Raw genomic sequence first — 15463 nt, forward strand, 5'->3', positions numbered from 1 at the left:
GATAAAGTGTGTTCATGTGGTGAGATCTTTTTGTGAACTGATATGTAGCAGTAGACGAGAAGAAATTTTTTAGGTTGAATTTAATATGGCCTGAGTTTCTGGCTTTAAAAAATGTAAATGTCCAGCACTCATTCCTTGTGGACGTAATGCATTCAGGGTGCATATACTGCTTGTTTATACTTCTAAGTACTTAATGTTTGTATTCTGAATAGTGAAAATGCAAATAAATATGTTCTTTTTTTTCTTTAAAAAAACCCCACAACAACAACTAGATATTATCATATAGACACCCAAGTTCCTAGAAACTTTTTTTGCAGTTTTGGAGCAAGTTCAGGATAAACAGAAACTAATAACCATATTAAGTGGTGTATTTCTGATATCTTTCAATAGTAAGTCTATTGTGGTGTCCTTCATAGCGAAGTGGACATGATGTATGGGAAATGTGCTTTTTGAAACAAGTCATTCTGCAGTATAAATAAATGGCTACCTACGCTGGGCAGGGACTTAAAAGAGTAGTAGCAGAATTGAGAATCGGTGCCCTAGATTTCTGTTGCAAAACAGTTGCACAAATAACCCTTTCCCATAAATAATGTAGTGATCTTCCTGGCTTGGTTGCTGTGGATTGCAGCTATAGAATCAACTTAAATGACTGCCTATTTTAATATACAAAGTAGTCTCTACTGGGGGGGGGAGTCTTTACTTGGTGTGCTTGATTGATATATTAATGTTAATGCAGCTACAAGGCAAATTTGCAACTGAGGGAGCTAATGTGAAAGATAGATTTAAAGGCAATTTGTGTCTCTTAGGCTGCTTTGCTCCTGTATATCTAGGTCACTTAACATCTTCCACAACCCTCACTGCTATTTCTTCCAATCAGCAGCGCTAACAGCAAGTATGACTTTAAAAATTAATGTAAGCAGTTGATAGGAATTTGACTCTTGCTCAGAGAAAAGATACAAATGGAATTTGAGAATTGCTGTTTTCTGAACTGGTAGAGAGCAGGAGTGCAATGTCTATATAAAAACAAAAATCTAAGACTGGAACACCATCAACAGTAAGACTTCTCTTATTTGTGTGGTCTTTCTTTTGTGGTGTAGCTCTATAAAGGAATTAGTTATTGTACCTCTGTTAGTGATGCTGGGCAGCTGCTGAAAAGCTACAAGATTCTGCAGATTAGAGTCCTTCTTATTCATGGCTGAGTCCTATTTACTTCTTGGGCTAACTGTGTCCGTGTTTGTCTTCTATGAAATTGGTGTAATTTAAAACATGAGTTTACAGCTCCTGTTTAGCAGACTTTTACTTCAAAGAAGAGACTAAAAGCTTTACAAGACAACTTCATTTGTCTGCCCTTCCCTTAGCCTATATCTTTTCAGATTTATTTATTTATTTGTTTTAATATGAGTGTTTACGATGTGATTACAGTTGTGGTAGCAAGTTTCATATGCTTATAGTTCATAGAAAGTATAAACACCTTTGATGTTTCTTCAGATTGTGTTATTTTTCTTGGTGCTTTATGTAATGGATAGGATGTCAATAAAAAAACCCTAATGCAGCCAGATTCTTGTTCCTCAGAAGTTTTCAGCTGAATCTTCAGGGTTATAGAAAAAGCTGTTTATTAGTTCGTACGTATGACTTGTAATTCATAGTTAGAAGTTTAATCCTATTTCTGTTACTTAGACTGAAAAAGCAGATGATGACCCATCCTGATCAATCTCCTTTTTCCTAACTTCTTGCAACTTCTCTCTTGCCAATTTCATCAATATACTTATATTTCTGTGGTTATTTAATTAAAACATATACCACAAAAAGGACCTTCTAATATTGCCTTTGAACCGTACATTTCAGATAACCAAAGGCTCCATTAGCTGAAATTATGTATACCATAACTTGAAGCATAGACCTCCCCCCATCGCTTCCACTATCCCATTGCAGTTATTCCATGTGCTTCTGCTGTTCCTGCTGCAGGTCATGCTACTGGGGTCGGTGGCAGAAGCCCAGAGTGAGTGGGGACACATAGGCTCTGAGATGATGGGGTGCAGAGAGCGAGTTGTGCATCCTGTGGGGAGATTCATGTGATCTTGGAGATACACCTTCATCGGTAGTAGGTAGATAAAGTAGCAGGTATCAAATTTGTTTTGCAGGAAGATGATGTTGTTAAAATCAGAATGTTATAGTAACTATAAAGCCTAACTTCTCAATTTTTTCACATCTTTAGATATTCAAGAATTTTATGAAGTGACCTTATTGGACAATCCAAAATGCACTGATCACTCTCAGACATCTGAACCAATACAGCCTGTGAATACCTGGGACTTCTCCAGCCTTCCAAGCACAACAGTGACATCAGAAACACTGCCAAGCAGCCTTAGCCCAAGTGTAGAGGTATGATACAGAAATCTGTCTTATTTTTCTTGTTGAGATTATTAGTTCAACATTGTTCTCTACACTTCCTTCATTTTATAAAATATTTATTTCCATAGAAAACTTACATTATTAAGATCAATAATATAGGGGATTTAATTGTTGAAATGTTTAATAAGATGTGTGCATTTTGCTTTGTCGAAAATTTATAAACTTGTTTGTCAAATATACCATTAAGTGACCATTAAATTGGATTTATGCTCTGAATTTGGAACCTCACTGACAGGCTTAGTATTCTTATACTCATCCATACTGACGACTCTTCAGTCACTACTTCATTAATAATTTGGGAAATCTGAAGCTGTATCTTTCTGATAGTAAACTTTTCAGTCTGTTCATAAGAAATTCTCTGCTACTTATATAGCTGTGTTCTGGAAGGACTCTTTGGAAAACTACATGAATCCAGTTGTCACTCATGAGTGGTGAGAAAACTGAGCAGGGAAATGCACATTGATATATATTTTCACTAAATCAAGATCTCCCTGCCCAAGTTAAGTTACAATGTTGCTTGAATTTATTGGCATCAGACCTATTAATTTTCCCCAGAGAGCTGAAAGTGTGCCCTCAATACTTATGGCATTGGAAAAGGTGTGCGAGCTTCTCAGTAATAACTGAAGGCAGTGTGCTATGATGACATGTTTTTATGAAATGGTAATAGGGCTCAGAAAGAGCACTGGGGGAGACGAGCCAAAGGACTAGTGCTGCAGCCTGCAGGGAAGCTCGGGAGCTCGTACTACCCAGTGAGATAAGGTGGTTAGTAGGATGCCTTACAGAGTGAACTCTATCAGAGGCTGTTTGGACTGTGTAAGAAAGTCCACGTAGCTGCAGAACATAGGCAAGTGTGTGATGTGCTAGTGAGTTTGTGCAGTTAAAAAAAAAAAGTGCTTGTGCTTATTGTAGCTTTTCTGAAATTTGTCATATTGAAGCTAGTATGAAATGTGTCAGAAATGCCTTAAAGGAAACTGTAGAGGAAATCTAGGAGTTGTGTTGTGTTCTTTCAAAGTAGAAAATGGCTAGTAGATAAAAGATCAGCCTAGCCAAGGACAAGAGTTATATATTGCCAAGAACAGTCACTAAAATATCTTTACATGAAAAATCTGAGCAGCCGAGGTATACCGTATTTTTCAGGTTTGTAAGTAATTAAACATTGAGAGATTAAAAGTCTAGTTGAACTTGCAGTGTAGGAATGGATTATTTTACTTTGATTTTTATGAATCTTGATTATATGCTGGAAAAATTATATGTCTCTTTGGAATCTTAGTTACCTGAAATTGCATGGAGAAGGCCACTGTCTTTATAGTCACCTTAATGAAACTTTTCTCTAAGAATTGTCATCTTTGGAGAAAATGGAGTAATGCTAGGGTATATGAGAAACAGTATTGAAAACACCTTTGTGCTATTTACTTGTATGCCATCATCTAAATCTTAGGCTTAGAGCCATAAAACTCCTTCTGAAGGTATGGTGGAAGTAGTCTCTTAGAAGCAGGAGTAAAATGGACTGTAGACCATAGGGTAGGCAAGGATAGGCAAATTTTATTTTGTCTAGTGAGGTGTTTTGAAATAAGCTGGCTCAAATGCATTTCATGTTTGCCTGTGCAAAAAGCTTAATGAGGCAATTTAAGAGTCATTAGAGTTGCCCTTAGTCATGAAGGATGGATGAAGTTCCAGAAAATTGCAGATGGGCTAATGCTATCTTTTAAAAAGGGTGTGTATAGGAGCAAGGCAGGAAAGGAGGATCCAGGTTTAACAGGTACAGGGAATGTTTCTACAGTCTTTTTGTAGCTCTTTGAAAGTGATAAAGGAGCCAAATAATAGCTATCATAGTTGTCGATAACAGTTTTGTCAAACAGTTTCTTTCTAATGTGGTAATAGTTCTTGTGGTAGGAAGAAACAGCAAATGTGATAAGTTCTGACTTTGGTAAAACTTTTGGCATGGTTTCACAGGCTATCTTTTGAAACAGTATATCAATTAAAGTTTCTAAAAAAATGCATCCTACTTTGAGTTATTAGTGAAAATACCCTGATTAAATTATAAATTAAACCATGGGAGGAGAATGGTGTGTTGCTACTTCAGAAACTAACACTAGAATGAAGCCATGAGTAGTTGAAGTAATTAATGGGCAGGCTTTAGTTCAGCAGGACCAAGTACAGTGTCCTGCACTTTGGTTGTGCTAAAGTAGCACCCATAGAAGTTGAATAGTTAAGAAGTGGTTTCTCAGAAAAGATCTGGGTCCTTTTTTAAATCTCAAGGTGAGTCAGGCATGACATGTTAATACACTAAAAGGAACACCTTATTGACATAAGAGTGTGGTGTAAAACTGTTCTGTTCTACTTGGTCTGCATAAGGCTTTGCTGGAGCAGATGTCAAATATTGACAATGTCAAATTTAAGGTACTATGGTGCAAAAAAGATGTAGAAGAATTTAAGTGCTTAGAGGGGATTGACAAGGAAGATCTATAGCTTGAAAATAAATGAAGACTGATGGAAAGATTTGGTGCTACTTGAAAGAATTGAACACTTAATTGGGAAACAGAATTTTCTTGTGTTTGTAGGCAAATGGAAAAAAGATAGTTTGTGCCTATACAAGATGTATTAGACTGACACTATAGTAGTAGGCTTAACAAAAATGTTTTAAATGTTTTCCTTAGCACCAGAATAGCTGCACATGGGCAGTATCCCTTACTGAAGGTCTTCAATGGCAGCATAACTGTCTTAAATGTTGGATATTTTTTTTTTCCCTCTAATACACCTTGGAACAGTGTAATGGACTTGAGGATTTATATCTCTACCAAACCGTTTTGTTATTGTTAAACATGCTTCTAATTCCAGCAGCTGGGATTGTGAAGCAAATATCTGCTGTCATGAGACTTGTGTTATGATGTTCCAACTGTAGCACACGTGTTGTGCTTCCCCGATAGGGGAAACCTGCTGAAATCTGAAGTGCAGAATCGCGCATACTGTTAAATCCAGGCTTTGTGATTATTCTCCCCTGTGATCCCTCCAGAAACTGGAGAGCCTATCCTATAAAAGTGTGCTTATTTTGTGACCAAGATGTCTACAATAAGAAAGACAAATTTACCAGTTAAAGGGTAGTGTTGTCCCCGTATCTTTCTAAATTTTACATGAAGATGCATGTGAAGCTGTAATTTAATTATGAAGTTGCATCTTTAGTTTTTATTTTCATGTGCTAGTAGACTGCCAGTAATACAAGGACTTGTCATTGATGCAGTGTCATGGACGGGAGGCACATTATCATGGCAAGATCACTAACTTGTTGAAAGAATGGCTTAATTTGGGAAGTCTCACCATAGACATAAGTGTATGTTCTCAGTTGAACTGTTTGCTAGATAATGCAACTGCTTCTCCAGTACAGTCTGGTGGTCATGGTATGTAGTGTTACCTAACAGAACCTGACATAGTGTGGATTATTTTGTTATTTTTATAAGTGGTCCAGACTTGAACATTTATGACAAAGCCACCTGTCTTCCTTCAGATTTTTTTGTCTCGAGTATCATGTGAATGTCAGACAGTTGTTTGACCTTCAGTATATGAAGGTCAGATTTTGCATTTACTGCTAGTATTTAAAAGCACAGTTGCACATATTGGTGTTGATCCTAGTTTATGTGAAACTGAAACCAAACTTTTCTCGCAGTCTCCTTCACCTACAGTAAATGTTACCTTGTATTTCATGAGTTAGAATACTCCTTCCACATTATAGTTGTAAAGGTGGGCAATTTTGAAGAGTGGTAGATCAGTGTTGGTTTCATTTGCTTTTTCTAGTATATCTGAATGTCTTAGTTTAGCTTTCAAATATATATGGAAGTTGTTGCGTAAACATATAATCTTGTACATTTTTATTGGCCTTAATTCTTTCTTCTTCAGTGACATTTTTCTTCATATACCTGTAAGGCAATACCTTTCCCTCAGTATTTTGAAATGTAATAAAAATTATGAGGACAAATTCTTACATATTGACAGTTTATATTCCATATACATGTTATGTGTAGTACCTGGAAATTAATGTTTTTATCTTGTAAAACTTAATGCATTTTCATTTCAATAATACGCTTCTTTTTTAGGTACTTAGGGTTTTTTTAAAATATATTTGGTTTTGATCAACCCAAGGGCATAACAATTCTGGTACAGCATGTGTTTACTCTAATGATTTGTTTTGCTTGCTGAAATTTACTAGAGATTGGAGGGAACTTGAGTTTAGTATATCTGATTTTGTTCATAGCCAGCTTTTTTTTTTTTTAACAGAAGCTGTCACTTTTTAGACTCGAAAGGCTGCTGCCCAATTCAGTATTAGTTCGTTAACCAGATACAACCAGATTGGCATACCAGATCTGCTTTGAGATTATTTTAGCTCTACTCTGTTGTTTGCCAGGCTGGTAGGACTGCAGGTGATAAGAATGGGACAGTTTTGCTTGCAAATCATTAGCCTTGGAAGTAATACCTTTCAACCCTGTTTCTTTTACCTTAATGATACGTTTTTGCTGTAGTTATTCTGGGCCAAATGAGTATTCTTCCAGCTCACACTGTGATGGTATATGTGAGAGTTGCTTGAAGTGGGAATATAATGCTCCCCTAAAATGATTAAGGATTGTATTACAAGAACTTTCTACACAGCTGACTTTGGGAATGGCTTTTTAGCAATGTGTTCTTGTGTATATACATAGAATAGTGGTATACAGGCTTAGGTTGCCTGAGGACTTTAGATGGGATGTAGCCTAGTTCTGCTTTTGCCTTCCTACTTCTGGATCAGAAGACTAGAGTTTGTCATCCCCATAGGTATTGTATTAGGGAAAGCTAGAGCTACAGATTGCAGTTTTCCTGTTCACAGCAATCTGTTTTCTTTTCTATCCTTTATATTTCCTGGAACCTTATTTGACAGTTTTATTTGTTTTAACCTCCAGTACAAAAAAGATGATGAGGCAAAAAAAAAGAAAAAATTGATAAGCAGGAAAGGAATGTTAAGCCTTTCAGTATTAGGAACTAGCAAAAAAACCAGAATATAGATTCAATTTGAAAAGGACGAAAGGTGCATACCTTTTTCTTATGTGCATGAAATACTGAGCTTTAGGTGTGCATTGGCAAAGCAGCTAACAAATCTAAAGCGAGATATCTCAACGCTAGTAATCGGGTGAGAGGAGTATGTGTACAGGAGGGAGCAGTCTTTTAAGCTGTTTGCTGTGATCTGTAGTGCCATCTGTAGGTGGGATAGTTTGTGTTTGAGAAATAACGTGGTGAAACTTGAATCACTGGTAGAAATCTCCTTTGACCTAATTGAGTAGTGTATCGCTAAGGAAATAGTTGTCTCTTTTTAATCTGTAGGGTATGTGTTAATATTGTGATAGTTTTAAATCTGAGAAGTTAAGTTAAAAAGTGTTTGCTGTTTAGCTTGAATTAAAAGTACACACAATTTCATTTTAGATGTTGAAAAAACCCCCCTGAACATGTTTTCTCTTAGGTGCTGGAACTCGATCTGGAGTGTCTTACAGTTGGGCTAACAGATCTCTGTATTTAGTGAGTAATGGTGGCTGAAGTACTTTGGTTTGATCTGTGGTTTCCCCATTTATCTGCCCATGCCCATGTGTTAGTGTCTGGCATGTAGAGAGATTGTCTGGCTCACTGTCTTCTGAGGCCTTTTGCCAATGTCTTATTAAAAGAAAGCAAAAGAGGAAGTAAGGAAAATATCTGAAATTATAGATGTCAGCTAAATTTGATGCCAATGCAGGTTGAAAATGAAACTCTCTAAACATCTTGGAATCATAAAATAATTCAGGCTCACCTGTGAGGTCGGTTAGATTGCAGAGGGTTTCAACTAGCTGAGCCTTGATAACCTCCAAGGATGTGAACTGCAAAACCTTTCTGGCTGATGTGTTCCAATGCTTGGCTATCCTCATGGTGAAAAAGCTTTTCCTTGTTTCTGATTGAAATGTCTGTTTCAGTTTATCTGCAGTTTCTCATGTCTTTCCATCATGCAACATGCGCTTGGCTCTGTTTTCTGGATGGCCTCCTTGTAGGTACTGGAAGGCTGCTTTTAGGTTCCACTGAACTTTTTTCTCAAACATAAAACAAGCCCCGTGCCCTTATCCTCTCTTTAAGGGGCAAGTCTTGCAGCCCCCTCACCATCTTAATGGCTCTCTGCAGAACTTGCTCCATGTTACCAACATTCTTGTCGTATTGGGGGCCCAAAACTGAATGCAGTATTCCAGATGCCTTATTAGAAGTGCCAAGGAAAGGGGTCTAATAGTTTTTGCTTGATACTACTGACTGCGTTTCTGCTAATGCAGCTCCTGTTAGCCTCCTTTGCTATTAAGGCATACTGCAGGCTCATGTGCAGTTTGGTCAATATCTGTAAAAACACGAATAATAGTCAATGTGAATATTTTGAAAAGGGATACAGTTAAGCTAACCTAATTTTCACCTACATCATGGGAATTGGTTTTGTTTACAAAGTAAGCGGTAATGTCTTTTTAACCTTTGTAAGATTTTGATAGTTTTGTGTAATTTCTTAATAAGATGAGCTGAAATTAGTCTAGAGGAAAGAACTTTGGATGTATGGTTTCTAGTGGAATGAAAAAATCTGTGTTTAATCAGTCGCAGTTCGTATTCAAAAAGGAATTGTGCATCAAGCAGTTAATCAGGATCTCAGAGGAAATCTCGGAAAGAGATACCTGCATATGTAGAGTGTGTTATTAAAGCAGCAGGATACTCTTTTCTGTTTCTGAATTTTGTAAACTGCAGTATCCTCACCTGGCCTTTACAAATGCAGTCAGTCATACCTGTCATAAAAGCAAGCTGTTCCTGGGAAAATCCCAGACCTATTGCACTGTCTTCAAATACCTTCTTTGCCTTAATATTTATAAAGATTAAGTACTGGCTAGCTTAATGATATGCTATGTCTGATTGTTGTACTCCCTGTTATCATACTGGTCCTTTATGCTTGTATCCGTATGTGTGTATTGCCCATTATTTATATCCATTCCTTTTCTGTAGAAATGGTGTGCTGTTTTGAGCACCTAATAGTGTAAAGTCTTGGGTCACTCAGGAGCCTTGTTGCTTTCTCTGTGTTAACTTTACAGTGGGGAAATGATATTTGGCTTGCTAGGTATTTCACCTTCAATTCTTGAAATCCAGGCTGTTTGTACAAATAAAAGAATGTAAGTTTTGAACCAAAGCTAAAAAGTCTTCCAGGGGCAGCCTTCTAGTCAAATTGAAGGCAAAAGCAAACAAACAAATCCTGTGCTCTGTTCAGGATGAATACACAAGCAGTAAAAATCTGCTATTTCTAAAACCTTTCCTTTCTCAATTCAGAAGTAAATAGAGAACTTACAAAAAATTATGTGAATTTGGTATTTAATTATGGTGTGTTTTTTTTTTTTTAACTTGTAACAATTACATCTTGTGGCCAGGTTCAAAGGTAGCTAGATAAATTAGGTTACAGCATCTTATAATTTTAATGCTTTCTTTACTAAAGGAGCTGCGAAAATGCTTGCAGTGATGATAGTGCTTGATCTTTACTGAGTCTTTGAAATGCCTCCTCAAATATGCTGAGGTTGGGCTATTGACATACCCTTGCAAAGCTGAGCTGAGCCTGCTTCTCTGGTTACACCTGTGACAGCTGTGTGCTATGCAGGTTTTCTCATAGAATCTGAGAGCAAATTAGCATTTAAACAATGTGCACTTTTAAATTTGTGGATAGATGAAGAAATTATTTATCTGCAAAATCAGTATTTTCCAAAGCATTGTTTTCATTTCCATGATTTTATTTCTATGCGTGGTTTGTCTGTGCATGAATTTTCCTTTATTTAGTTATCTGGTGACTTCGTAGATAGAATCTCTCACACTGGAAAAAGAATAAGCCTGTGAAAGCACAAGAAGTGACTGCCAAACATAACCTGAAAGAATTGGTAGCTAATTCAAGGCAAGAAAAAAATTCTTTCCTTTGTGTTTCTCACATGAGAATCATGCTTTGTTTTTTTAATATTAATGCCACAAATAGTGGTGAATAGAAATGCACTTTTTCCTTCTGGCCAAACTGTATAGAATAGTTGTTGCTGATTGTTACTGAGATCACTTGGAGCTGACAGGACAGAAGGGTTTATTTTCAATAAGTATGAGTGACATGAACATCTTGCAATGCTTCTCACAAATTCAGTAGAATAATAGTTATTTTAATGGCTAACAGTACTATGTGGAAATGTCTTACTCTTCAGTGCTTTAAAAATGAGACTTTTCATGCACTTCATGATTTTGATTCAAGTTTTGGTGTGTCCTTTAATATCTTTCTGTTGCTCCTCACAATATGATTTAAGGGAAAGAAGGTTATAAGTTATTTTACCAAGTTGTTTAATTCTAGTAGTTTTAGTTCTGGTTTCCATACCTAGTTCTGATTTTGAAAAAACCTGTTTCTTCTGAGGTCCAAAATTTAACACATGCTTGCTCATTCAAGGAGTTTTAAAATTGTCTTCAAGAAGCTACTTTATTATTTCTTATGACAATGATAAGCCTCATGAATGTTTGAGTCTTGGTCAATCTTTTTTGAATATTTATTTCTTCTATGTGCACCATTTTCAATGAATGGTCTGCAGAAACTGCTTTTGGGCTAGGAAATAATTTTATTATGTACAGTGCTCTCTTCTTTGTGTGCTTATGCATCTGTGTATTATATTTATGAAAATGTATATTGGTGTTTGCTACGAAATTTTTTGCTCTACCAGTATGATGTGTGTGATTGGTGTCTTTTTTTTTTTTCCTGTGTGGACATTCTGTTATTTGTGCTTAGCTGAAGATGGGTCTTGACAGAACTGTGCAGACACTTACCAGAAGGGCTTTTAATCCATCATAGTGGTGCAGTGATTGGTAAAGGGCTCTAATGTAGCTTGATTGTACGTGCTATTCTGATTTGTGCAGTGGATGTGTTACTACTTTTCAAGCATGCTTGTTATGAGATGACTTTCTCTTTGTGCCCTCTGCTCTGAAGTGTTTACTGTGCCCATTCCTGATGAGCAGTCTGTTCCACAAATCCTCAGCAAAGAAATGCCTTTTCCCCACCTATCTGGATAGGTCTCTTTTCCACACCTCATGATCTGCATCGGCAACCTGGAAGAAGTTATGTACTTTGTATGACGAGACTAATGGGCCTCAGGTCTTGTTAAAAGGATGATAGTGATTGGGAGGGGAAAAAAAATGGCACGATGATGATCCTTATCTCTCGGAGAGTCCCAAAGAAGGCAAGAGAATAAAAAATTGAGGGAAAAGAAGAAAGTGATTGACCCTGAACGTAAGCTGGTTGTAGCCAGGATTAGTCTGCAGAAGCTTAATCTTGAACCATGGTGGCTGAGAGAAATTTGAGTGCTGAGAAAGTATCATTCATCTTTGCTCCTCATAGAACATGAGGGACAAGCAGAGCTTGCGTGTGCTATTGGGGCTTCTAAAGCGAAGTTTGTGCAAGGAACATACATGTGGGCTGACTGTATGTCTTGGACTAGTCACTGAAGATGTTTCTGGGCAAGACGCTGGACATGTGCTAAGTCACCTAAAAATGCATTTCCTCAGTTTCCCTTACCTTTTTGAATGCTTGCACTTTGTTAATTTCTCTGAACTTTACAGTCTTCCCAAGAGAACACTTAGGAAATTCAGGGATAATTTGTATGTGGGGTACCACGTGTGCATTCAGCTATGAGAGTAATTTTTTTTTTTTTCCTCCTTTTCTGACGAAGGGGAGAGTTCCGTAAGTTTAACTGGTGCTTGCTTTTCTGCTTTCTGAAGTCAGAGCTTCTAGACTTCTGTCTGGGTTGAGCCTTATCAATTTGGTGCATACCTTTCCCACTGATGCTTTGTGGCAGCAAAATCTTCACTTAGGTGTTCATAGTAGAGATTCTTTGCAGACTTTATAGACAATGTAAAAATGAAAAGTATCTCTGGCTTGACTTGGACATACAAGGTAAAAATCCTGGTCTTGGTGGCTGAATGGTATAAGATTTACTTGAAATTCCATTCAAGCTGAATGGAGTTGTTTTTACTAGCATGCAATCAATCTTTTCTTTAATGGTTTGGGCTTTTTGGGTATGGTTTGGTTTTTGGGTTATTTTTTGTTTTGTTTTGTTTTGTTTTTTTAAATCGGAGAAGGATTTTGTAATGTCTTCCTTTTCCTCTGTCCTGTAAAGGTACCACCTGCCTGCAAAACAAAATGTGTAATTTTAGGAAGAATAGCTTTCTTATTTCTGAACTTATTTTCCAGCATCCCCCTGCTTTCCCCCATATATATGGCAGAGCTGGAGAATCAAGTGGAGTAAAGTTGCAGAAAACATAAAGGGAATAGTGAGAATGCTCTAGATACATACTTAGTACATTCTAGAGATGTTGGCTGATGTGAAATATAATCAGTTGGGATAAAAACAGAATGATGCAGATGGGATTTAATAGTATGAAATTATTTATTGCATTTTTTCAATATACTTCATTGTGTTTGTAGAAAAGGTGTCAGTGGGAGACCTAATAAGACAAGATAGCAGAAACTGAGTTAACTAGTTGCTTTCAATGCCTCTTGTGGGAAATTAATGTAATAAGGTTCATACCAATGTATGAAACTGTCAGTTTAGTGTTTCATACTACATTCAAGGGGGTTGTTTGTGCCCAAGTTTGACTTTTTGCAGCTGTGCTAATTAGGCTGAGAAGACAATGCCTGTGCATACAAACTTTGCCTTGTCACTGCATTACAGTCTTACAAAAAGAAATGAAATTCTAGGTTAATTCAAGGCTCAAAATAGCGTTTCTCTTGCAATATGCATTACTCTTTCCTCGCCACTTTCTTCTCTCCCTGTTCTACATGGAATATTCCATTCATTACTGCCTAAGAAATCAGTTATTTTGCAGTCTGCAAATGCTGAAATGACGTTAGAGGAGAAATGCTTGCAACCAAAACTATTTTTGAACAAACGCTTCATTTCAGAAATTGTAACCGGCTAAGAAAAGCTGAATTGAGATTTTTTTGCTGTAAAATAATTTTGTATAGCATTTCATCAAATGAGTCCCTGTGATGCTCATGTGTTAGGTAATCCTGAAAGAAGACTGTATGAAATAGAATACGAGGAGGTACTTAACTGGTATGGAATAGGTTTTGACATCTTTTGTAGGATATTTTCAAGGATAAATTTAAGTTTTTCAGTCATAGATAATCAAAATAGGTTAAGAATCTCTCAGGAAACTTAAAGGATTTGTATTCTAGCCTGCTTTTTTTTTTTTCTCCATGGTGTTTCTACCTCTGAATCCAAAGGGAAACCTGGCATGCATTCTACTGTTTTGACTATTAAATAAGTGTGCCCTTTCTCATTCTGTTGAGATGGTGTTTAGCTGTGATTGAAAATAAACCTTTTAAATGTTTGGAAAGATACCTGCTATGCCGAAACGATGGATTGCTTATGCATTGTAACAACAAAGGTAAGATGATAAAGCTTTTGATTAATGCCTACAATCTTGGAAGTTCTTGTTGAATCTTTCTTCCAGTTTTTTGTCTACCTGTAATGAAAATGTCTTGATGGTTTTCTAATGTAGATTTTTTTTTAATGTTAACTGCACAGATTGACAAAATAAACTCTTTAGCTGTTGCTAAGAACAATCATAGATGTTAATTCTTCTAAGAGCTAATTATGCGCATATTGAAAAACTCAAGTATAGTAGAATGATTTTTTTTTGTCATTCTGCAGTAAGATGCTCTTCTATAAAAATTCACTCTCTTTAAATGTGCTAAAACAGTAGTTTGCTTTTTATTCCAGAATGAGGTATTCCAAATGATGTTTTACATAACCTTTATCAGGACATGTTTAAAATAATCATCAAAGAGAAGATGATGAATCTGGGAAATCCTGTTAGGGATGGATATGTTTCAAGATGCTTTGTTACTTTGACATCTTGCTGATTTGAGATGAAGACACCCAGATAGCTTAGTGTCATTACTTCTGTGCTAGGATGAAGTTTTATGTATTATTATTTTTAATACAGTCCACTTGTAACTGCTAAAGAGAAAATCCGCTGTATAAACAGAATTAATTAGTAGTGTGCATGTGAAATACTGACTTGGTGAGTTTGGTTTTTTGGAAGCTTTTTATTTTCCTGCAAGTGGTAAACTGTTGTTCTGTATTGCTTCCTTTTTCCTGGATGTTCAAATAGTTGCAGGTTTAATTTTTTTAACAAGCTACTTTGACTTCTAGCATTCTTGTGGATAATTGAAGCTATAAAACTTGTTCATACAAATGTCCTTCTCAAGGAGTATAATAAAATTGAACATCTTTGAGAATATTTATGTGGGTTTAGTGATAGCTTTTGTAAAAGAAAAGGTCAAGATGCTTATTGGTCTGTTTGACACAAGGAAGCATAGGCTGATTGGAATGGGTGAAGTTACCTTGTCTCTCACCAGTAAAGGAGTCTTTATAGTGTCTGAACTGTTGGATTTTTTTGGAAGTGAAACACACCCTTTTAAAACACGTTTGATTAATAACATTCCTTTGTGGCATTTCTGCTTATTTCTTTTAGAATATTATCTTTTGTGCAGTGAGATTAGGATCGGGTATTAATTCCTTGACTTTGGTCATATTGTTAAGTACCTTACTTTTGTTGTGCTCATTTTAAAAAAGGGAGGGGCAGTGCTGTCATTTTTATAATTGAACTGCTCAACTTTAGTTTTACTTGGTACATTTTCTTACCTTCTCATATCTACTTGTCTAAGAGCAGAAAGACAACTTCTGTGGAAAGTTAAGCCTATAGAAAACGTATTCTAGGAAAAAAAGTGTTGTTTTTAGCATGATTAGCCTAGCTCTGTGAGTGTGATTCAAGTAAGACTGCTCACAGAAATGCTGCACGGGAGATGAAAGAGATCATCCTCACTGCACAGCATAGTCTTAGATGGGCTTAGACTGATCATGCATTTCCACCTGGAGTTATGAGCACTTAATCCTTCCTGCCTGTTTCATGTGAAGTTTTGGCCTCATTTAACTAAATGCTGCTGTAGTACCTTGTAGCTTCAACTAAAGCTGTT

The 15463-nt window shown here is 36.5% G+C and overlaps 1 protein-coding gene across 9 annotated transcripts in view; it reads left to right on the forward strand.

Annotated features, from left to right (window-relative positions):
* DLG1 (discs large MAGUK scaffold protein 1) overlaps positions 1-15463 on the forward strand; it is a 170622-nt gene that overhangs the window by 12773 nt on the left and 142386 nt on the right. For all 9 annotated transcript variants that reach the window (XM_075031686.1, XM_075031688.1, XM_075031690.1 and 6 more), the window contains exon 3: positions 2216-2382. In XM_075031686.1, coding sequence (XP_074887787.1) covers positions 2216-2382 — 167 coding nt within the window. The remainder of the gene's footprint in view (positions 1-2215; positions 2383-15463) is intronic.

Source organism: Buteo buteo, chromosome 7 (assembly GCF_964188355.1).
Source record: "Buteo buteo chromosome 7, bButBut1.hap1.1, whole genome shotgun sequence".
Taxonomy (NCBI): Eukaryota; Metazoa; Chordata; class Aves; order Accipitriformes; family Accipitridae; genus Buteo; species Buteo buteo.